The sequence below is a fragment of the Seriola lalandi genome, unplaced genomic scaffold (genome assembly GCF_002814215.2).
Source record: "Seriola lalandi dorsalis isolate HSWRI2012SDOR001 ecotype SW California unplaced genomic scaffold, Sedor1 jcf7180002054338, whole genome shotgun sequence".
NCBI classification, from domain to species: Eukaryota; Metazoa; Chordata; class Actinopteri; order Carangiformes; family Carangidae; genus Seriola; species Seriola lalandi.
In genome coordinates this window covers 1,017,365-1,041,237 of record NW_019524891.1, presented here as the reverse complement: position 1 = coordinate 1,041,237, position 23,873 = coordinate 1,017,365, and the positions used below count along the sequence as shown (strand labels likewise).

Here is a 23,873-nt window from a genome sequence, read left to right as displayed (position 1 = left end):
TATTCCTTGGCAGTCTTGCTAAAAAACTATATTGTAATACATTGAATAAACATCTTTGAATATTTTCACCTTGATTAGTGTCAGGAAAGCTAAAAAAAACTCAACAAACACACGGTCAACATGATCAAAGCTGCTGTGCGCACAGTACCAGTGTAAGGATGTGAGCATCTCACCTTTGAATGAACTCCAGTGTTCATGCAGCGTCATCTTGGGACTGAAGGTCTCCTCAGTGCTGATCATGAAGTGATGAATAGGCTACAGCTTCCTGGTGTGTCACCTGAAACTTGGCAAAGAAAAAACAGTCACACTGCAAATGATATGTAGTGTGAGTCCTTTTCTTTTTCTTATATACATTATAAGGTGTTATGATATAGAACTGAACCGTGTTGAACAGCCACATTAGTGTAATACATTTCAGTGTAATAATGATGAAAGTAACATATGATGACAGTTTAGGTAGCTTGCTAACATTAGCAAACAAGTTCCCAGTCAATTCAGTCCCAACGGTAAAGTAACGTTATCTAAATAAAATCAGCAGCGTCCTTTGGAGACGTGCACTAAGCAGATGCTAACACAAAGTAAAGTTGCATCTGGATCAGAGTCCAGCTTCTCTCTGTCACACGGTGAAACTGCCAGTGAAACGGGTCATAAAAAGTTACCATTACAGTGTTACCAACGTTTTCAGATCGCAACACCACTTAGCAACTGTACAGCTATGACTTAAACTTAATTCAAGTCCAATGCTCTTTACATTCACTCTGAATACAGTTCATTTTAGCGAAATAATCCTAAACATAAAGATGAGTCAGGAGGAGATCTCCGGCTTAAAGACTAACATTACAAGTAAAATAACTCGTCTTGTTTAATGGCATTCTACTAGATAATCAATACAACTTAATTGGAAATGTTATGTATTTTGCCACTGCCAACAAGCAGGGTCCCCTATCCCCTATTCATTTGAAGGATGAAGAGGGGGGCAAAAAAAAAAATCAACTTTTGTCTCATTTAACGATAAAGGGATTGTACTGTTGAAATTTCCAGGCGTTTGTTACTGTTACTTTTTTTTTTTTTCGATTTAAAACTCCTTTAGGATACTGTTTGTGTGTGTGTGTGTGTGTGTGTGTGTGTGTGTGGGCTACTTAAATCTTACTTGAGGATAATTACGAAGTAGTCCCACTTTAGATTAATTTCCGTTAGACAGGAGCAAAGCATCAAAAGGCAAGACATCGTGCTGTGTTTGATACTTTTGTGATAATATGATAAAGAGTCTATTATTCACTCGCCTCCAGTCAGCCCATGTTTTAAAATGTAGGCTACATTGTACGTCTGTAAAAGACATATGTGGAAACTCTTTAGAAACACACACACACCTCTGGGCGCAGTGGTAAACAAGTGGTCCTACATTTATTGTCATGAGTACAATTAAGTACAACTTTGTACTTCTACTCCTCTACATTTCAGAGCAAAGATATTTACATGTAGGCTATCTGCTGATGTTTGGCTTTGCCCAGGGCTCACACTTCACCTTAAGCCACATGTTTATAGTGTCATATTTTTAGATGTTATCATGTGGGCGTGGCTATTGGTAGTGTATTTATTTAATGTGTTTGGATCACACTCTCTGGTGCAGCAGACTGGCAGATGCTCCAAAAACCGTGATGTCTCCGCTTTGGGTTCTCGGATTAGGTAGGCTGTGGGCGAACCTCTCAACAAATGATGGAATTTATAACATCAGTGAATGTTTATAATCAACATTATAATTATCTGGTTACGTTCTTTTTAGGGTGGCTGATTTGCGGCTTCACCTGTGTGTGTGGTAAGTAATTCATCCAGTTTCCTTGATTAATCTCCAGCCACAGGGGACACTTGATCTCTAAATCTGTTAGTTTCCCTGGTGGATTTGTTCTTTGTTCTTTTTCCACGTTCCTTTGCTGGGATGCTACTTAAACTACTTTCAGTATTGTGCGCTACTGTGTGTGTGTGTGTGTGTGTGTGTGTGTGTGTGTGTGTGTGTGAGATAGAGAGAGTGACAGAGAGAGAGAGAGAAGAAGAGAGGCCGATTGCAGTGACCGTGGGAAGATTGTTGAAGGTGGTGGAATCCCGGGTAGAAATGTCCTAGTTCTGCTGTCTCTGAGGTTTCTTTAGTCTTGCGGTTTGTACAGTTTCTAATTGTCTGCACGATGAGCTCCCATTTTGAAATATATAGGCCTGTGTGTGACCTGAGTCCAGCACTAGATGGAGATGGTAGAGGGTTTTACGCAGCACGTCTCAAGGTCATAAAACCTCCGAAGATTTTTTTTTTTCTTTCTTTCTTTTATTGCCTGACTTCTGCCCCTGAACTTGGCCGAGAAGCGCTTGAGACCGGTCCTCAGCTGGAAATCACCACTTACACTAAACATCCTATTTCCTACTGTATCCACGCGTGGATGGCTACACACAGATAAACAGTTAAACGTGACGTGTCAATTAGGTCATTGTATTTTAACAAAGACAAACAAACAAAAAAAAAAGTGTGGATTGCATGAACAGATTTTACCTGATAACTCTTTGAAACTATTGTGTTTTTTGACAGAGTCTCCCGTGGGCACTGACGCAGCTTCTAAGAGACTAGACTGCAACTACCGGTGAGTTTTGCCTTGAGCGTTCTTTACACTGTGTGTACGCGCGCGCGTGTGTGGTTCAGGTTATGGTAAGGAGAGCATTGTGTCAGCAAAGCTGCTTACAAGAACAGACAAGTCTAGTGAATCTGGAGGATTATTCTTAATGATTGATTTTGATAACTCCTGACCTAATGCCCCAGCTCAAAATCTCAACAACTTTTGGGGCCATGATATCCCAAATCCTGAAGCCTGTATTGCAATACAAGTTGGCCTATTAATAGTTACCAAAAGAACCATCCTTATGTTTCCAATGACCCTATGAGCTTCCCCGTAGTGTATCATCAGGCTTAGAAATCCACATGGACAAAATACACTACAAGTTTTAGAAAACCCCAATTTTTTTGTTTTTCCAGTAAAAGTCCAAGTCCAGTGAATAACCATAAATGGTACAAAGAAATAATAAAAAAAAAAATTATATTAGAAATAGAGTGATGCAACTCCTACTGCACAATTTCAGTTAGACCCTCCCCCCACCAGGAAGACAGTTTTGGGGTATTTTTCATGAGTCACATTTTTTGTCAAACTGCCTGAGCTGTTGTCTGAATTAATCAAAACTTACTTAATTTGAATCATTGTTTTGTTGACTTCTAAGTGACATGGTTAGTGTGTCTCAAGTTCAGTATATTTAGGTAGAACATGATGTTTTGTCATGGCTGATAGGATGGGGACGGTTGCAACAAGTAAAGGTAAATGTCTCCAAGCTAAGCAGCCGTATCAAAACAGACCACACAATGGTATTTTTCAACTTTTTCTCTTAAAATTGGGCAATATATACAGCTGATTTTGTCCCATAGCACAATAGAGGCAACAATAATTCCTAATTGTTGCTTTTAACGTATAACAGAATACAAACATGTTATTTTGGGAATGACTTTCTTAGCCTCCCATGGCCCTTCTAATATATTTGCCTGTAAAGTTTATCATAAGAAATAAAACAAATAAGCTGTACCTATTTTGACTCAAGGTAGACCTATGTAAAACAAAACTCAATAACTGTTCTTTGGTTAACATTATTAAGTAAATCGATATTGATATAATATTGTTGTGAATTAATGCATATTTTGATGTCGCAAACCGTCGGTTGGAGTCAGATGTAACATCTAAATTTTTCCATTCAAATAAATCTTGTGAATGAAATGTAACATGTAATGATCTTTTAATGTTAGGTTTGATATATAAAAGTTTGGTTTGTCTAGTCCAAATAGTCTTTGAGAGAAATGTTGATGACTTACAAACCCTTTGTATGTACAAAGAAAGTTTTGGCACATTCTCCAGACTTAAACCCTGTGGAGCCGGCTTGGGATAAACTGGACAGAATGTGAAAGCAAAGCCAACTACAAGTGCAACACATTCGTGGGTACCTCTGCAACAGTGTTGGGGTTAACTGTCTGAACCATATATGATTTCCATTGTAGAAACAACAACTGAACTGGACAAAATTCCATGGGTACTGTTTGTTCAAAACTTTTAGTTCCATGATTTAATTTCAGAGTACACTGACACATTACATTATTCAAAAAATGGAGGTGCTCTAAACATTAAACATCCATGCCATATGTATGACTAAAGGTCGACACAATGTTAGTTAGTTTAGTTTAGTTGGCTTTCAACATTACTGACAATTTGTGGTGGTCGACTAGGTCATGTTTTCTCCTCTGTGATACGTTCACAGGCACAGCAAGGAAATACTTGTATGTACAAGTAAATACTGTACATATGTACTGTATATTATGGGGACCTCGGTAACTAGTTGAGAGTGTTTTCACTGAAGTCCATCAGAGGGCAGTATTGCAAAGGATAAGTGAGATGTACATTGACATTACAGGAACTGTAAAATAACTATTTCGTATGTATTTAATGTGATGTCTATGTAATGCTAATGTGAGTGATAACAGCATGGAATATGGTATCTGTGTCTTGTAGAAAAAGTTGCAAGGGAATTCAGTATGACATCCGCGCGGCTGTGTGTTGTGAGAATCGACTTCATCCAGGGGCAGGGCTGTCATGTTGTGGAGATCTGGCTTTCAACCCTACTGCTGCCACTTGTTGTAAAGGTAATGACCACACATTTGTGTGAAACCAGCCAGAAAGGGGAATGTTGGTTCTGTGATTATTCAAAAAAAATGAGATGTTAAATGTGGTGAAAAGTGAGAGAATTTAATAAAATAAATAAAAGCACTTAATAGCACGAAGAACAGAAAAAGGCTTCAGTTGGCATTTGCCCTGGATTGCAACTTGTTGCAACATCGCTCTTCCTCAAACATCAGCAACAAATCTATGCAGACTTGTCTCTATAAAAAGCAGGAGACAATGTGATAATTGCATCGTAACCGACTTTAAACAGCAGTATGATGCTTAAAGTGTAAGTAGGGAATATGGACACTTGATCCTCTAACTTTGTGATCTATTAAACACATGATCAGTTCACACGGTTAAAGATAACCCAATGATGTCATCAAATCCAACCAGGTGAAAATAACCAATATACAGAATTATATACCAATGTTTTAGAGCCTGATACAAGGTCCCTTCATGTGTTGAATGAAGAAATTAACCAAGAGCATCTCTGTGTTACTAATCCGCTATTTTTGTGGTTTTATGATTTTGTCATCAAAATGAAAGTATGTATTATGTAACCTAAATGAATACAAGGAATGCAGAACTACACAATTCACATAAAAATCCTCTATGGAACTCCATGACTGACAAGTGAATGTTGTCAACGGTCTAAACAACATGGTATTGAATGCTGAATTCTGTTTCCTGTGGAAAGAGGTTCATCAACTATCTATGCTATCAGTAATCTGTTTAATATCTAATTCAACAAATACAACCAGTCACCATTTTAGTATATACATAATACTGCTGCTGCTCACTGGATGTTTTTTATTGTTGTTGGTGCTGGTGTCTGTCTCTTCAGTTGATCTCTGTTCTTACAGGTAAAGTTATTCTGGGTCTGGGTGAAAAGGTGTCAGCTTGCTGTGGACTACACGCCTACAGCCCACTTAATGAAATGTGCTGTCAGTCAACTGTTTTAGCCAAACCTGTGCCAAAGGCCCAATGTTGTGGTAACGGTGAGTGGAGCTAGACACACCTAATGGAATTAAAACATCATATAAACATGCAGTGTACACTTACAAAATAGAGTTTTTTAGGCTTTGTCATTGTAATTTCTACCATTCCCACAGTGTATGCAACATGTGTTCTGTTCAACACGTGTGGTCTGCAGGGCTTAAAAAGTAAAGGGGTGTTAAAGTGATACAGTTCAAAGAACCAAACTGATCTTTTCCACAGAGACTTTTGATGAGGACAAGCAACTGTGTTGTGGTGTGACTCATAAAAAGAAGATCCTGGCGAGGACATCCAATCACCACCAGTGCTGTGGTTATAACCAGTTTAACACCATCACTCATTGCTGCTGTCTGATGAATGGAGTTCTTGAGATACAACACATGAATTCAGGTTGCTGTGTAGAGGACACAGGTACAACTGAAGGGTAACCCTTAAGGCCACTATACACTGCGTGATACAGTCTTACAAGTTTAACACGTCACACTGTGTCAGACTGATCTATTGTCAGTTTGACACATTATTGAAACCTTAGTTGAAATTTACATTTGACTGTATATTAGTCCTGAGGAATGTCAGATAGAGCAATGGATGCCTGTTGAGTCACAGCTCTTTAACTCCATCTGCACTGTTGTCATGTTTTAAAAATTATGCAGAAAACAACTTTGGCTTTTGTTCTGGTGGGTTTTTTTTCTGACTTAACCAAAAATAGATACAATACTGTGCATATATGCCCATGTAGTATATGCATATTCATATATGTATGTTGGCTGGTGTTTTCTATAACTCCATGCTGCATTCAAATCAGTTGGTTTGTAGATGTTACATTGCAAAAATTTCTTACTTTCCGTTGATGATTCACAACCAAAAATTTTAGCACTTCTGTCATGATTGTCAATTTTCAGATGAGACATGAAAATATTTCAGCATGTGGGGGCATTCACGCAACTCACATTTTATGAAAATCATAGAACTGGTATGTTGACTTCATCTTTGCCTTTACAGCTCAGATCCCGCAGTCTGTAATGGAAAATATGTCAATGAACCCCAACAACCCAGTCATGGAATCATCCAGTCAGTCAACTATTGATGCCAAACCTGGGCCAAAGATGCAAAATTGTGGTAATGGTGAGTAGAACTGCAACAAAAATCACAAGACCCACCTTTAAACTTTGGCAAAACAAAGCATAAGTATTTACAAGAAGTGTGTGTAAGATAGAATCACAGTAAAGTTGAATCATGTCAGTTGCGCCATAAGTACACTTATTTTTTCCACAGACTCTTTTGATGTGGACAATCAGCTGTGTTGTGGTTCAACTGACAACAAGACGATCCTGGCTAGGAACTCCAGTCACCACCAGTGCTGTGGTCATGACCAGTATGACAATGAGACTGAGTGCTGCTGTTTGATTGATGAAAATCTTGAAATACGACACATTAATTCCAGCTGCTGTGCAGAAGAGGCAGGTGAGTCACTGAGTGCGTTTAATATTTTAGTAGTTTTTTTGGTAAGGTGTTTTTTTGGTCTAGTTTTCAGAGAGTAGACAAGGCAAATGTGGATGAGTGTGAGTCATTCACATATGGTCTTGTATTACATTTTGTCTAGTTGGAAGAAATGTTGAAATTTCTGCTGGGGTATGCTGGTGCACATGCACTCAAAATATTTTGTGTTTTATGTCCACAGGTGTTGAACCGCAGGTAAGAAAACAAACTTTTATTTCCTTTATCAGCTTATGTCACTCATAAAAGTGAGGTAAGATTCCCAAAACAATGTATGCACTATAACAATAATCTCACACATTTACCATTTATTTATTTGTTTAAATCTATTTATTTGGTGTAAACTTTGGTGTAATTAAAGCCTTATTGATGCCGTTTGAGACATAAACATTTTTGTATTTTATTTTAGAATCTTGCAACTCAGCCCCAATGGTAAGTGAACCAAAGGTTTTAACTACAGTATCACATTGAGACCCACACAATTTTATAATCTGGACTTTACAACCCTATAATCTGGAATGACTGACTGATTTACTGACTGACTTAATGATTGATGATATTTCAACCATTGGTCAGCTAGTGCCTCTCGCTCAAACAGGTTCTATTAGGGGGATGTTTAGAGCCTGCAGTTTTGTTAACTTAGCACATTGCCGGTTAGTTTTTTTCAAATGAACCAGGTATAAACCTGGTTCATGGCTGGACCGTGTATGGATACCAACTGGGGGCTTAGGGCTAAACCTCTTGTTACAAGCAGTCTACCAAGCTGCTCTGGTTTCCTGACTGCTTGGGAGCTGCAGGGAAGCAGCAGAGCAGTTCCAATACACTGAGCTTGCCTCCATTACAGCAAATAAACTACTTTCATTACATGTATCATTATTACTAAAGGAGGCAAAGGAATAACTAAACATAAGCCACACAGAGCAGAGAAAGCAGGAGAGAAGGGGTTGAGAGAGAAGCCATCGGCTTCTGAACGGCATGTCGACATGTCTCTCTACCCAATTTTCCCATCTCTCTCTCACTATAACAGTAATAAAGACAAAAGCCTGAAAAAATAACTTAACTGTCTCTTCTAACTTTCTCTATAAATACTGTAAATATAGTCAAAGTCACAGCACAGTCTTTGTCTTTAATTTATGTGTTTGGTGATTTTGTTAGATATCACAGTTATAAAATCAAGATCTGACCATACACTGTAAATAATTTCCCTGTAAAGTAACAGTAAAGAGCTGGCAGCAGGGACAGCAGCAATATACGTTTTTTTTACGGTGTTCATCCATAAAATGATTTTACAGTAGTAGTCTGTAAATCAGAAATACAGTATATTTCTGTATTCAAACTGTTGAATGATTTCACAGTCTAATACAGTAAAAAAAAATAAATGCAGCATATTTTTATGATTATTTGGAAATTACAATAATATTCTATTTAACTTATTACTTTAACTTCTCACAGTTTACTGTAGACAGGCACAGTAGATAATACAATAACTCAATTTGGCAGTTTCCTAAAATATCAGTCTTAAATGCAATCAATATTAGAACTTCATTATTCTCAGGGCTATAGACAATTGTTTTATATGTCAAGCAGGAAGATCATTTCTGGCTGCTTCTTAGTGCCATTGTATCAGTCTTACCGCTGAAATGTTTAACCTTAACTGAGTTGCAATATTAAGATTATGAAAGAAAAGCCACAGCTGATGCAAAACGGTTTGACAAATCATATACAGAGTTGGGAGAACTAACGTTAGGATATGTGAAGCGCACAGTGACAGAGAAATAAACAAAATGCATTTACAAAGAGTACAGAAAGTCAATATTTTCACAGCAATTTTCCGTTTTAAACGGAAAAATACAACCCTATAAGCCTTGAGGATTCAAGTGCTTTCACCGAACTAGCTTAATTCCGTTAGCTCATTCTAAAACACAAAACTATCTCTAGGCGATGTTCCAAAAATCCTTTGGTTTGGTTGAAATAAATCGTTAACCACCGTGCAAGAAATAATGTTGGCCTCTCGTTAACAGGTGCCGCTCCTCGGATGCAGACCAAGATTAAACAACAACAACAAAAAACAAAGTCCTAATATTGTTTCAGCTAGCCTACTCAAATCTAAGCATCACTGTATAACGAGACAAACTCCTGAGCGTTATATCAAACATTCTTGGCAATATCAATAAGATAGCCCCCACACAGGCAAAGAAAATAAGATTTTAATTAATTTACCGTTTAATTTTGTAGATGCTAGACCGGAATGATGGTGATGAATATACAGCACATGTCCACTATTGTCCGTCCTCTTCTGGAAGATTTCCAAAAAACACTGTAGTGTCCTGTAATTTAAAACATCAGCATACTGTTTTCGGCCTCTGTCCTGGTGCTAGAAATTAAGAAGCCCACATGCATTGCTAACTGCAGTACTAAACTGTTAAACATGAAAACATTATTTTAGTGTTGAAAATTGGCTGTAAATTTACAGCAGTTGCTTATAGTGTAGGCTACATACAGCCACGTACTATGTTTTGATGTAGTCTAGTTTAATAGAACTGCTCTGTTGCTACCCAAACTAATATATGGTTATTTTGAACCACTGTTAAAGACAATGAGCTCAGGTTTTACCCTTATACTGGAGTATAATAATACCAGAATTGTGTGAAGTCTGACAGACATGTTGAATGCATTTCCCTCGTCATAAAATGTTTGCAAAACCGAGTTTCCATACATCTTTACTATCTAGCAATCTTCTTATCTGACTTTGTTGGTGCAGGGCTGTGTTTTTTGCCACATGAGTGCCACCTGTAAATCAGTGGAATACTACTGGCAAGAATGTGTATTGTGCAAACTGCATGCATGTACATGTATATGTGCTTCGTTGCGCATGTGCACAGGATAAAAAAAACGGAGACCTACTCATAGAACTGCTACACAGCACTACTAAATGGTCAAAGATACCACAGAGAACATTTAACCCTTGATTTGTGTTGTCTGACTATGATGTGGACTGTTTTTATGTTTATTTTTGCTCATCTTTGCACATCCACAGCAATGAGCCAGCAACAAGTCTCTGTGGGTCATTATGTTACAACCCCAAAGAACTTCACTGCTGTGAGAGAAACCAGAAAAAGCCTCATTGGTGCTGCCTCCCAGGTATGACTCCAGTATGTGTTTTCGTGGGAGTGTAAAAGTCTGTCAGTTGTTATCTGATGGTGCCATGGGTGTGACATCAACTTGACACCTGATTCTGAGTCAAGTGTGCGTGTGGTTGAATGAAAAAATAGCCATTGGCAATCAAACTCAGATACTGTGATTCACCATGATAACTGGTAAATGAGGAGCAGAACCTCTGTTTTTTCTGTAAGTAGAACAAGAAAGATTAGATTATGAAGCAATGGGCAATGCATAATTATCTTTAATAAACAACAGCAACAGTGAAAGAGCCTGAGTTGTTGAAAAGTTAATTAAGACTATTACATTTTATTCAGCGTAGGCCACTAGACCACATTAACTAGCAAACTTTAATTTCCTTCATAGATGCCACTGAAATCATACAAATATATTTATTAAATTGTAACCTGATGGGAACAAAGTGCCGCTGGAAGCAGAAGATATATACTTCATATAAACCTCTGCAAATGAATGCGGTCCGATGTTTACTTTGATATCGACTTTGAATGAATGATGGAAAGAAATGGATTGTCAGGCATGCGAGGAGGAGAAACTGGGTGTGTTTGAGAAATCCTGCCAGCAAGCAGGTTAGGTTAGTTATTTCTCTTCCAGGCATGGAAACCCTCGTCTCAGGGTTAACAAACCCAGAGTTTCCATGAAACCTGCTTTCTGAAACAGGGCCCTGGTGTCAAGGCACATGTCTTTTAGTCTTTCCTTGCTTCTGTTAAAGTAAGATGGAGATGATGTAACAGTCTACTAAAATATACATGAAAACATATTCATATGACTGCTGATCTGCCACAGCTATTGTGAAGATTTGGTTAGGTTTAGGCACAAAAACTACATGGTTAAGATCAGGGAAAGATTGTGGTGACGTGTAAAAAGAAAGCAATGTTGATTATTGATACTATACAACCCCTAAAGGTTAGGGTAATGTAAACACAGGTTGTTCCAGAGATTTGAACAGTGACAAATGCTGTTGTTTTCCCTATGAGGACAATGTCAAATTCTACACATAATGAGGAGTGATGTTTTTTCTGTGAGACAACAGCTTCATACCTAAAACCAAATGACTACTGTGCACTGAAGAAGTTAAGAATGTATAGTTGTAAACACCGACATGTGAAAACATTTTCTATTCACTATATTGATTTCAAGGAAGATGGTTAGCATATGTGGGAAATGACTGAAGGATAGACAAAGTGCTTTTAAGAAGCATTTGCACCATGGATACAGGCAGCTCCCAATCTTTAAGCAGTAAACCACTTTGAGATAACATGTCTGCCGTACAAATCACACCATTAATGTGGAACACGAGGATATGTAACATCAATTCTCATCCCTACACTGAAGTAAGGATCATCCAACCAGACTGTTTAATTAGTGGGAAAAAAAGAGTGGGAGAACCTCATTATCTTTAGTGTTTCAGTTAGCTGTATGTGAAGTAAAACCAGGCAGATGTGATATTTCAGATGGGTGACTGCCTGAAGTTGTTCTCACAGAGATGGAATCTGCAGATTCCCCACCCTGTCAGTTCACTACTGCTTCAGTTTTTTCCCATCACCCCTTCATTTAATATTGTTACAATAAAGAATGACACTAGGAAACCACACAAAGTTTCCAACTATTTGCACCCCGGAGGTTAGAGGACAGGCTCTGACTTGAGTGGATCAAAGACAGTATTGTATTGAGAAATAATAATGTAAACTGTAAGTGCCAATTCTCACAGCTCCATAAATGTTATTATTTTGTATTTCCCATATCCTGAGTCATCTTTGATTGCCATCATTTATCCGCACAACCTCTATGGGACTCCCCTTTTGAAGTAACTGCTTTGTTCTCTATCCACCCTCTAATCCCCACTGCATCTGTTTAGGTCAATGTGATGTGACCCCCACAGTGTATAACCCATGTATCCAAGTCTGCTGTGATGGCTGTGTATCTGAGCGGAAGCCTTGGATAGATCAAGTAATGTACTTCTGACATTTAGCTTTTTTTTTCTCCTGCAAAGGTCAACAGTTTTTCTCTGTTTTTCTATGGGAAACTCAAACTACACATCCTTTCACACCAGTTTTCCAGATTCTTTTTTTTTGTGTGGCAAAAAAATAAATAAATACAACACAATTGTTTACAATAATCAAAACAAATTATTCTTTATTAGTTTGAGAGCTAATAATGTATCCTAGTTGTTACTGTCAAAAAAACTGCTGCTTTGGTGCAGCTTCATTGGGAGAGCTCGGAGCTCCACCCAGCTCCTTTTATACAGTACGTGAGAGTGGTTTTGATCGAAATGATGAAAAGACCTGCTAACGTAAGCATCGTTATTGTTTACTGCATACGCTAAAGGATGATAGAACAATGCCCTGGTAAGACAGATTGTACACATTTACATGTAGAAATTAAGATTAGCAAAAGTTGTGTGTCTCTGACATGCATTTTTCCTCAGATTTTTGACAAAAGCTATACATACACATGTTCCCATATGTGCATTTGAATGTGTGTATGTCTGTGCCTGTTTATACACAATTAGTTGTATTTTCTCTGATTCTTTCAAGTGCTGCGGACAGACGCCGTATGGTTTGGCACAAGTTGGAGTTCTCTGTTGTAATAACGCCTTATACGAGGATAGAGAAGATGGAGAGAAATGTTCACAGATCGGTATTCCTTACAACCCAGCTAAAGGGACAATATGTTGTTCTCAGTTTCATGGCTCACCTGGACAACACTGCTGTGGGACAGAAATCTACCAGCCTCAAACTGAGATCTGCTGCAATGGACACAGGTAATTATGTCTGCATGTGTGTTTACACTTGTCTGTAAAAATACTGGTGAAAAGGTTAGGGTTGGAGTTAGTTGAAAAGAAGACCTTTTTTTGTCAGCTTGGCATGCTGTGGTGTCTGGTATGTACAGTGTCTGGTATTGTCCGACAGTGGCCTCTTGACATTATGTTTTCCACAATGGGTGTGTGAGAAATACTTGTTTTGGTGTCTTAAAGTAAGTGAAGGACCGTCTAACCCAGACAGGAGTGGCAAGGAAAAATTCTTTGTAACTAGTTTCACTCAGTCTCTGAGACAGGAAAACATTCTTGAGTGCACCGCCTTTGATTTAATTTCTGGCCGTCCTTCAGAACGCATGAGCTACTCTACCAAGGAATGTCTGTCTGGGTGGTTTTTAAGAATTGGATTTTAAATGCTTGTATCTGACATTTGACTTTTTTTTTATTTTTTTTTTTACAATTATGCCTTTTGTTTTCCGGTGGATTATCATACTTTAATAGGGCTATGATAATTAGGATATACAGTATGTTTTAGTCTAGCATTTTAATATTTTGAAACAATCAAATGGCTGTGTAATATGACAGGTGGTGATTAATCCAGAAATGGATTATCATGCAGCTCAGTGCTCTTTCTGCTTTTCTTTTGGAGTTATTTTGACCCAATATAGCGAAGAATCACTTACTCATGTGTGCCTGTTTGACCAAATACATTCCAACGTCTTACATTTTTCACTTCAGTTTTCCACATGTCACTTCAACCCAAAGTGTCTTTTAAGGCTTTAAGTCTCTTTTTCTGTCATGATTGTGTATTGGGCGCTAACCGCTGCACTGCTGACATTCTGTCACATGCGGCCTATGTTGAATTAGTTAGAGAGAGAGAGAGAAGGCGTGAGTGACAGAGACTGATAGATCTGTGTGTTCTTGTTTCATCAGAAATTCTGAAACGCTGCATATTCAGCTAAATGATCAGTACTAGAGTCACATAAACTTACATCAGTAGACTTCTGCACAGGTGACCTGTTGCTGCTCACTTCCAGTACAGCGATGTACTAGTAATTTCACGAGCCCTGAACCTTGAGGGTTTACAATAAGAGTCTCCTTAAATTGGGGAATTCACAACAACAATCTTATCTTACTCACTTGATTTGATATAAACAATAAGCTCTGTTTCTCCATCCAGACAACCTAAAGTAGAACACAGTCATTGCTGTGGGATTCAAGCCTACAATATTAAAGACCCACAGATGAAGTGCTGTGCAGGCACACTTTACAACCTGACATCCTCGGGCAAGCATGGGCAGTGCTGTGGATCCATTCTGAAAAAGTCACAGGTAGGTTTTTATCAGTTATAATGATAATAATTATCCTTGTCACTCTATTGCTTGTGCCCATTTCAAAAATATATCCATGGCCTTAAATGTTCCTAGAAAAGGGAAAATCATTCGTAAGAAAATCCTAAGTTTTGAGGAAATCTGTTGATTTTCAAATAAGGCTAGAATATATTTCTCTTATGTGAGCACAGGCTGAATGTAGGGAGAAGCATCTAGCCTAGTTCTGTCAAAAGAAACAAAAATCATCAACATATATAATCCTAGTGATATCAGTCTCATCAAACTTAGGTTAAGACGGCAAGCAAACATGTTGTTATTGACAATTAAGGTGATATTCACATTGTTCATAATAATATCTACTTTATAACCAGGAGGTTTGCTGCTCAAGCGAGGACAAGGAGTTGCTCTATGCTAAAAAGACAGGATTCAGATGCTGTGGCCACCTGTACTACAACACCTCTCTGTGGTCGTGTTGTGCAGGGGAGCTAAGTCCAGTGCACCAGCCAGGACAGCGTCGGGCCGGGAGGATCACAGGTCAGTGTCTGCTACGACATTGCCTCAAAGAACAATTCTTGATCTTTTCACTTGATGTATGTTGTAGTTTCTCCATCTTAGCAGTAATATGTGTGAATAATTTTCTGTTTCAGAATCTATATTTCCATCAGTGAACAATCTGAACAAAACATATCTTTGTGGAGAAAGTAAGCTCTCAATTTATAATTTAGATTTTTTTTTTTTTTTGCAAACAACTGTTTTTGAATACATGTGAATTTGTAAAATTAATACAGTTGTTTATGTCCCTTTTTAGTGAAAATCGGGATTTTGGAAAGCGTGTCTCTGCACAGCATCGTGTTCAGTAATGTGCTGAAAATCCATGGGACAAATGCCACAGTGAAAGCTCTGCCATCGCCTTACATTCTGAAAAGACCTGCTAGCTGCAACTCCCCTAAACTGATCCCTGGCAAAACCTACATCTTTGATGAAGTTAATGTCTTCACTGATTTCAACCATGACTCTTCTCTTCAGTCACTCCATTTCATTATTTCCAAATGTCGTCATGCTTAGGTCACCACTTGCTCATCTGTTCCTATGTTGGATAACTTGAAAAATGCTATCAGTTACTCAAGCTATTTCAGTTACTCAAGCTACATCAGTTACTCGCTGAAAAAATAATTACATTACTATAATTCATTAACAGCAGTTTTAATTTATTTATCACATTACTCTCTATTACTCAGTGTAGCTCCCTAAAATGTGCCTTTCAACAACTCCATAATCCTCCACGCCTATGTCACATCTTCTACGATATGTGACAATGGCTTCACATGCAGCCAGTGTACAGTTGAGAGGTATTCACTAATCCTTAACAGCTGGCAGCTCCAGGCCGCATTCAGGATGTAGCACTGGAAATATTTGTTTCTACATCTACGCCCACTTATTGTTCCGCTGTGAGTGGGTGAAACAGACACCAGTTATACTTTCCACCTCTCTTTTTTCATTTTTCACAGAACTATTTCTGTCATTTTTAATGTGAACATACGGGTGCAACATAATGACTGTCTTCTTGGAGAGACTGTCCGAAATTATAAACCAGACTTTTTCAGTTGGCCTTTGAGCATGGCTGTTCGGAACAACTCTAAACACATGATTTCCGCTGTGGTTGGACAGCACTACTTCTGAGAGACCATCAACCTGCCCTTACTTAACATTCTTGGATCTGCTCAGGGATAAACATCAAATAAGCCAACTCCCTGAAATGACCGAGTACAGCAGCATTACTCTGATTATTAACTACAATGTTGTACTGAGTTACACGGTACAATCACTCACACTACGTTTTACTGAATACAGTAATCAGTACAGTTACAGTGGCCAAAATAGTGCATGGTACTCATCTCTACAGTGTGAAGTAGTACTATGATTATTACTATCAAAAGATAGGCAACAGCTAGAGCAGTAAAAGCTGAGTGCAAAATTTGCATCCCCCTTAGACCCTGGGTGAAATATCAAATAATCTATCTATATAGTACAGTTGAGCTTCAAAATAGCATTCCATAATTATCTAAATATGTTTCCCACTAAAGACTAAAGATTGTGAAAATAGCTGAATCCAAGTCCAAATGTATCTTAAATACCAAGCTCAAAAGTTTACATCCCCTTTCATGAATGCTCTAGGTAATTAATTTTAATATTTAAAATCAGGTGTCTGGTCTTTAAAATACATTGTCACCACTTAATGCTTGATGAGTGGCAACGAGTGTGTTCAATTAGGTTTGCGTTTTATATTTGCAAGTTGGTATAAATGTCCAACATGTTAATGCAGTTTGCTGAGTGCAACAACAACAATGGGAGCAGGGGAACAGCTTTCAGAAGACCTCAAAATTAAACTGGTAAACTTTCATAACCTGGAGAGGGATATAAATATATTTGAAAGCGTTTTGGGATACCACTACCAACTGTGAAGACCATAATCCAGAAATAGGACAAGAAACATGGACACTAAGACTAAGACTCTACTATGGAGTGCAAGAAAAAGCTGCTAGAAAACTTGCTCTACAGCTATGTAAGAATCAGAAAACAAACAGCAGGTGACCAGAAAAAATCCTTAAAGGCAAATTGAATATAAGTTTACATCTCCACAGTCAAGCGCAGCCTGCACAAGTCTAAAATGTTTGAGACAAAAGCAGGCAAGAAGCCATTGCTTACTTCTAGACACAAGGCAGCATCCTCCAAGGATGCCAAAGAGCATGTGAACAAGCCAAATGAGTTTTGGTACATTATGTGGTCTGATGAGATCAAAGTTGAACTATTTGTTCATAATTCAAATGGGTATGTATGAAAAAACTCCTATGAGAAGAGGAACACCATTCCCAGTCAAACATGGGGGAGGCTTGCTGATGTTTTGGGGGTGTCTGTCTGCATCGGGCACTGGAGCTTTGCATAAAGTGGAAGGAAGAATGATTGCAGGCCAATAGATTTTAAAGCAAAGCCCCCTACAACAAGTCTAGAAGCTGAAAATGAAGAGACAGGACAAAACAATGACCCAAATTACAGATCAAAGTCAATTCAGGAATGGTTTAAAAAGAATAAGGTGAGAGTTTTGCCATGGCCTTCCCAGTGTCCAGACTTGAATATAGTCGAAAACCTGTGGATAGATTTGAGAAAGGTCGTACAGGAGAAGCAACCAAGCAATTTTCTAGACTTGGAACAAATATACCACGAAGACTAGTCTAAACTTACACCTGAGAGGATGCAGAAGCTGCTCAGAGGGTATCCAGGGAGGATGGAGGAGGTTATAAAGGCAAAGGGAGGATTTTCAAAGTATTGTAAAGTATTAATGACAAAATTTCATAAAAGGGGTGCAAACTTTTGGACTGATATAATTTTTATTATTTCACTAAAATATTCTTTTTATGCACTCTTTGAACATTTTTGTTACTTTTGAGGATGAAGGAACATTTCTGCCAATTGAACATGTGTCAGATATTGTGTTGATGAAAACAAATATCTTTGTTTTACTCTTTTTGTCATTTAACATTAAGGGGATGCACTCAACCAACTGTAGCTGTAATGTTAGCAGGGACCATAAAGTCTGACCTAAACAGCTATTAGCTAATATTTCATTTTTTTATATTATGTGATGATGATGATCATTACTGGTTTTATGTTACTTTGATTTTTGCACTGAACTACATACTAACTGGCAACTGTTTGCACATGTCCTTGACTCAGTTGTATGTTTACATGTAAATGATGTGATGATTTATCCTGTCACGATTGATGAATTTAGAAATTAAGAATAAGCATTTCATCAAACCTCTGTCATCCAAAGATTCCACTGTGGTGCCTTGAATGTTTCTCCATAAATAACAATTTTTGTTGAATTCAGAATGCAGTCATTTTTTATGTGAATGTGATTCACATGGGCACTGAGCATGCCCTTTAATTAATAAAGCAGTCATAGTGTTATGGTGTGGTTTTTGATTTATTGTTGTTGAGCCTCCATTTAACCTCTGTCTCCTCGCTCACTCAGGGCAGCACGGAGGGGCGGGGCCGGTTCTCGGCAGCAGCCTCATTGCCATCACGTGTTCCTGATTCCTTGTTATTTAAGCCTCTGCCAAACATTCCCCACGCGATGTGCCACGCGATTCACTCGTATACGTGCTGTTCCTCCCGTAGTACGGTGGCCGGGAGGTGCAAAACAAGATTACAACATGTGAAACACTTTTACAAAGCTTATCACCCAGCTGGCTGATGATACAACATTATTTTTGCAAGATCTGTCTCAGATACCTTTATCTATTGATCTGATAAATACTTTTTCTGCCGCGTCTGGACTTGAATATAAAGAAATGTGAATTGCTTGCTCTTAAACAATGTGACATCCCTTCTATTTGTAATATACCAGTAAAAGACACTATCACTTATTTAGGAATCAACATCTCTAAAGATAGAGAATCCAGATGCAATTTGAATTTTGACTTGATTATTGACAACATGAAACATTGAAACATTTTTACATATCATAAAACAAAATTACATTTCAGAAAACCAATTAACAAGACATGAAACACTTTTACAAACGGCAAAACAAATTTACAAGCGGCAAAACACATTTACAAGTCCCGAAACAAATTTACAAATATCAAGCATCAACCGGAAAGGGAATGTACCTACTCCGGGGTTGAACCGGAAGTGCCTGTTGTTGTCGTCGGTAGAGTTCATGGTGAGCCGCCAAGATGGACACCGTCTTTTTATGTGTTTCAGATTGAAAATGCTTCTTCATTGGATGCTCTGCAAGAATCTATCATCAGACACAGCACAATGTTACAGACAGCAGGCTGTCTGAGACACGTGGCTTCTGTGGAAGAAAAGAAAGAAATCGTGGCAGACTACCTCCGATGGTATATTATTGACCGCAACTCATCTGTAATTGACAGGTAAGATCACATTTTTAATGAGATTTTCTTTCTATGAAATTTTTGTTTGAAATGCTTCATGGCATGTATATTTGGTATCAATTAGTCACTGATAGACAGTCACGACTGATAGCCTATGTGATGTCTGTCTCTCCATTCCTGCCTTGTGCCAATCTATAAGTACTCATGCAACCCTGCCCTCTGTATCATTCTTCGATGTGACTGTGTTTCTGTGTGTAATTCATGCATTTTGTAACACTTACCTTGCCATGTGGAAATCACAAGAACTTTTTTTTATGTAACACACAGGTGGATTGTAGTTGTTGGGAATAGAACATCTAACAGTTTTCTTTCGATAATTTAAATGCGTTTGGCATTACACAGCAGTGAAACAGTGTTTGTGTTCACTTTTCACTAGATTCAAAGATGGTCTTTCAGCCCTTAAGTTTGTTACTGCACTACAGCAACACCCTGCTTTGCTGACCCCTGTCCTGTGCCACTCTGAAAAGCGACTCAGTGGCTTTGAACTTGAGAAACTCTTCAAACATGACCTCAGCCCTTCAGGGAGTAACAGGAGACGAAAAGAAAGTCAAACCTTGGCCTACTGGGCAGACTATCTCCTTGATTGTGAAGGTTTGTATGTTTTTTGTAACTACTTGTAACTACCTCACTACAACTCACGAGAACCTGCCTCGCCTCCCGCTCAGTATTTCTAGTGTACTAGTGAGTATTTTTCCTCCTGGACAGCTTTAGTTTATTCCCGAGTTTTTGCCCCTCGTGGTTTTGGTTTTATTGATCTTTTGTTGTTTTTCCCTCAGCAGTCGCTTAAGTGGTCCTCGGTTAAGTTTTTTCCCTGTCTGTGATTTTCAGTTTTTTGTAATAAACTCTGATCTTTTTTTTAATCTGCAATTGGGTTCAGGCTCTCCTTATTTTCACCGTAACACACAGTCAGATCTGTTGTATTTGATTTTACTTAGTTGTGTGCTTGAGCGTGGGATAAACTTGCTTTTAATCAAAGTTTCTTTCATCACCAGTTATTTGATATTACAGGATGTTGACCACACTGCGCAGCTGCCTGTATGTGAACTTTGTGTATACAGCCTCTTTGGCTGTGCTCCTTCATCTAACAGAGCCAGCAATTGAGTCATTTCCCCTCCCAAAACAATATAACAATTCTACAGTTCATTGCTGTAAATTTAGAACAAGATACTGATTATATTTTTTCAGTAAATTACTGTATATTTACAGTATTTGTATTTGTAACTGTATTTAAATCTACAGTATGTATCCTGTATTTAATGATAATTACAGAATGTTACTGTAATACTACTACTACTACTATTAATAATAATAATGATTATGATAAAGAAATGACAGCAGGACAATATTCATTATGCAGTTCCTTTTCAAACATTTATTGAAATAAAAACAGTGCAAAAAAAGTAAAATTAGACATGAATCAACTTTAACTCCCTGTGTATTTTCTTACTTTGATTTGTTCTTTCGAAAGATTAACAATTTTTAATTTAAATTACAGTGCATATAATATTTGTTAACTCACTGTGGCAATTTTGTTTTTTATGAGAGAGGAACATCAAACTGTTTTAATGAACCTGCTGCAGAACAGCAGCAGTCTAGTTTGCATGAGTGTAGCATAGGGACGTGAACGGTCAACAATTATGCAACATTTTATCTCAAATTCCAATAGTTTGAATAAGAAAATACACTGAGGTTTTAGTCACTTAGTGAAGTACATAAGTCAACGCAGTGTTTAAATGAGTAAATGGGTGAGATAGGGGGTTGTGTGTGTGTGTGTGTGTGTGTGTGTGTGTGTGTGTGTGTGTGTAATATCAGACAAAGTCCCACTTGAAGTCGCTGATCTTCTTGATGAGTGTGCTGACATGCGGATTCACTGATTTTGGCTTCTTCTGGACCATCTTGCCGCTCTTCTTGCTTTGCACCTTCTCACGGTTTGCTTTTGTGCCCCTCTCAGGATTGATGTCAATGCAGCTTCTGAAAAACAATATAGAAGGAGGTGGCAGGTGATATCAGTCTATGAATGCGACATATCAAATAAGAGCATGTTCAGCACAATGTAGTGATGCAGAAAGTTGAACCATGTTAAAAAGGAGTATCAGCCACAACAATATTACTAGAGGCAGTAGTTATGTTTGTAGCTGCTGTTCTTGTGTCAGAGGCACCATTGGCTATCACTACAGGTTATTAAAGTCAAGCTCATCAAGTCAAGCTCTGTGGTACAGTATATGTGAAAAAGAAGCTACCTTTGAATGAATTCCAGCGAGCACGCTACATCATGTTGATACTGAAGGTTGAAGTTGTAGTAAGAGGAGAAGACTACAGCAAGCCCAAGCACGAAGGACGTGCTTCACATAGCACCTCTTTATATGCTCAACATCCAGCGTTGGTTTGTCTGCATCATTGGACCTAAGAAAAATATAACAAGTTAGAATCAGTTAACAGAAATCACAAAAATAATGGAATCAATCTCTTCTGATTATGTTTGTATGACAAAGTAAGGTAAGTCAATTACTTCAAATTTGAGTGTGACAATATAAAAAAAAACATGTTTGACCAGGACAATACAACAGTTGCACTATAAGATGTAACAGTCAGAACTGTAAATAAAACAATAAACATTCAATAATAAGTATGTTTTTTTTTGTTGTTGTTGTTGAATAAATAATTTAGATTCAAGGCAAGTAAGAGGGCATCCTGTAAAACTTGTGTGTAAGCTTTGTGTATGTGTAAGCTTTACTTAACAAACTTACTTAGCAAACTATGCATATAGCTGTCAATATTTTATTCACATTCAAAGCCAGATGCTGTACTTACCAGCCACAATCAAACGTGGTGTGTCAGGCAGTGTGACAACTGCACAATGGCTGGTGTGGCAGACACCTTAAAAAAAAGCATAAAAACAAAATGAATTATTAGACCTTGCAGATACATGTTGATTGGCAATGAATGGAATTTTAGAATAATGGAAAAGACCTTATGTAAAGAAAGAAGAAAATGTCTAACTATAATATTATTAAAACAGACACTGAAACAAAGATAATCTTACATCAGTTTGGATGATGAGGGCATCCAACGGCTCCTTGAAGTTGCCATTAGAACCTGAAAGGTGTTTGAAACAGTCACACTGCAGTCAGTCCTGAAGAGACTTGCTAATTTTTAGCTAACTAGAACATTGCAAATACGAAACTGTTAGTGGCTCTTTTTTATTGATGTGGAAACAGGCACACAAAGCACTAGCCTATAGGTTAGACAACAGTGTTGTTTTAATGTTGATATAAATTGAGACAAAATGCTGAGATGTTCTAATTTTAGCTAGCTTGCAAAAATGAAACTTTTCAACAGCTTTTTTTCTAACACTGTTCTAAAAGGCAGAAAATTCAACTGAAGAAATCCTCAAATCCTCCTCCTAAGTCAGAAAAAATCGTTAATTGATGTTAACTTACTCGGTGGAGGACGTCAGGCAGCTCCGGCATCTGTGACAAAAGACTGAGCAGGTTGTCCTGTGACTGCGCCTCGTGGTGACAGAGACTGGCTGGCAGACTTGCACCAAAGTTGAAATCACCAAAAATAAAATGCAAGCTGCAAAACAAACTTTTGCCAGATAATAAAAAAAGTCTTATGTCAGTTGATTTTCAAATCTTAGTTCCCGCACTTTCCTCTCACCTTCCCATGATGCTCAGCTGTTTACAGTAAAGTTTACAGTATAATCCTGTAAAAGAAGTGCTGTAAATTGCTGTAATCACATTTTTTTTCTCCCAGATTGCATTGCATTTTACAGTACGATACCGTATGACAGTAATACAGTAAAATACTGTTCAGATTTCACTGTAAATTTACATCAAATGTTTACAGTGTACTGTGTATCTATGCCATGTCACATTAAAGGAGCATAAGGTATAAGTTTTATTCTTTTATTAGCTTTGGCAGAATTGAAGAAGGGGGACAGTGGATTTTGTTCCCCATTCATCTTTATCTGTATTTACTGTATTCCCCAGTAAAGTTGTGTTACAACGGGATTGCTTCATGCCCAGTATGAAGAGGAGGAATGAATAAACCGACCTAACGTTTTTGAAGTACTCCTAAGCCCATTTGGTCAAACAGTAGAGCACAAAACCGTCTTGATTATCTACCTATCTAATTAGCTGCTTCAGTATCATCGAGTCCTCTCAGAGTGCAGATTCCTCTAATGCCATTATGTCTGTCAATGCAAAAAAAACCTTTTAATTGCTGGGAGGGTCAATATTATTCTGCGTGTCATTTCATGGCAATGATTTTAGTCATCCTCCTATTCTGGAAACACAGCTGCAGCTTTATTCAATGTTATCTAGAGGCTCAAGCTTTGGTTTAAAGCCGCAGATCTAACACAGATCACAGAACAAACACTGTACATTATATTCACTATTTAAACTTGACTTTTAAA

The 23,873-nt window shown here is 37.9% G+C and overlaps 1 protein-coding gene across 1 annotated transcript; it reads left to right on the top strand.

Moving 5' to 3' along the window:
• Window positions 1-1,785: 1,785 nt before the first annotated feature.
• LOC111655982 (uncharacterized) lies at window positions 1,786-18,464 on the top strand. Its single transcript, XM_087174338.1, has 16 exons — window positions 1,786-1,816; window positions 2,573-2,624; window positions 4,584-4,714; window positions 5,600-5,734; window positions 5,955-6,143; window positions 6,735-6,857; window positions 7,008-7,196; window positions 7,414-7,427; window positions 7,639-7,661; window positions 10,267-10,370; window positions 12,265-12,356; window positions 12,944-13,170; window positions 14,345-14,495; window positions 14,867-15,029; window positions 15,143-15,196; window positions 15,304-18,464. Exons 4-16 carry the CDS (start codon window positions 5,674-5,676, stop codon window positions 15,558-15,560), a joined length of 1,647 nt encoding a protein of 548 aa, XP_087030464.1. The 5' UTR covers window positions 1,786-1,816; window positions 2,573-2,624; window positions 4,584-4,714; window positions 5,600-5,673; the 3' UTR covers window positions 15,561-18,464.
• Window positions 18,465-23,873: the final 5,409 nt, after the last annotated feature.

What these genes read in the sequence shown, in the direction of transcription:
- LOC111655982 (XM_087174338.1), top strand. Translation starts at nt 5,674, where the DNA reads ATGTGCTGTCAGTCAACTGTTTTAGCCAAACCTGTGCCAAAGGCCCAA. An exon ending in GGAAGCCTTGGATAGATCAA is followed by an intron (nt 12,357 to 12,943) that starts GTAATGTACTTC and finishes GATTCTTTCAAG; the next exon opens with TGCTGCGGACAGACGCCGTA. An exon ending in AACATATCTTTGTGGAGAAA is followed by an intron (nt 15,197 to 15,303) that starts GTAAGCTCTCAA and finishes GTCCCTTTTTAG; the next exon opens with TGAAAATCGGGATTTTGGAA.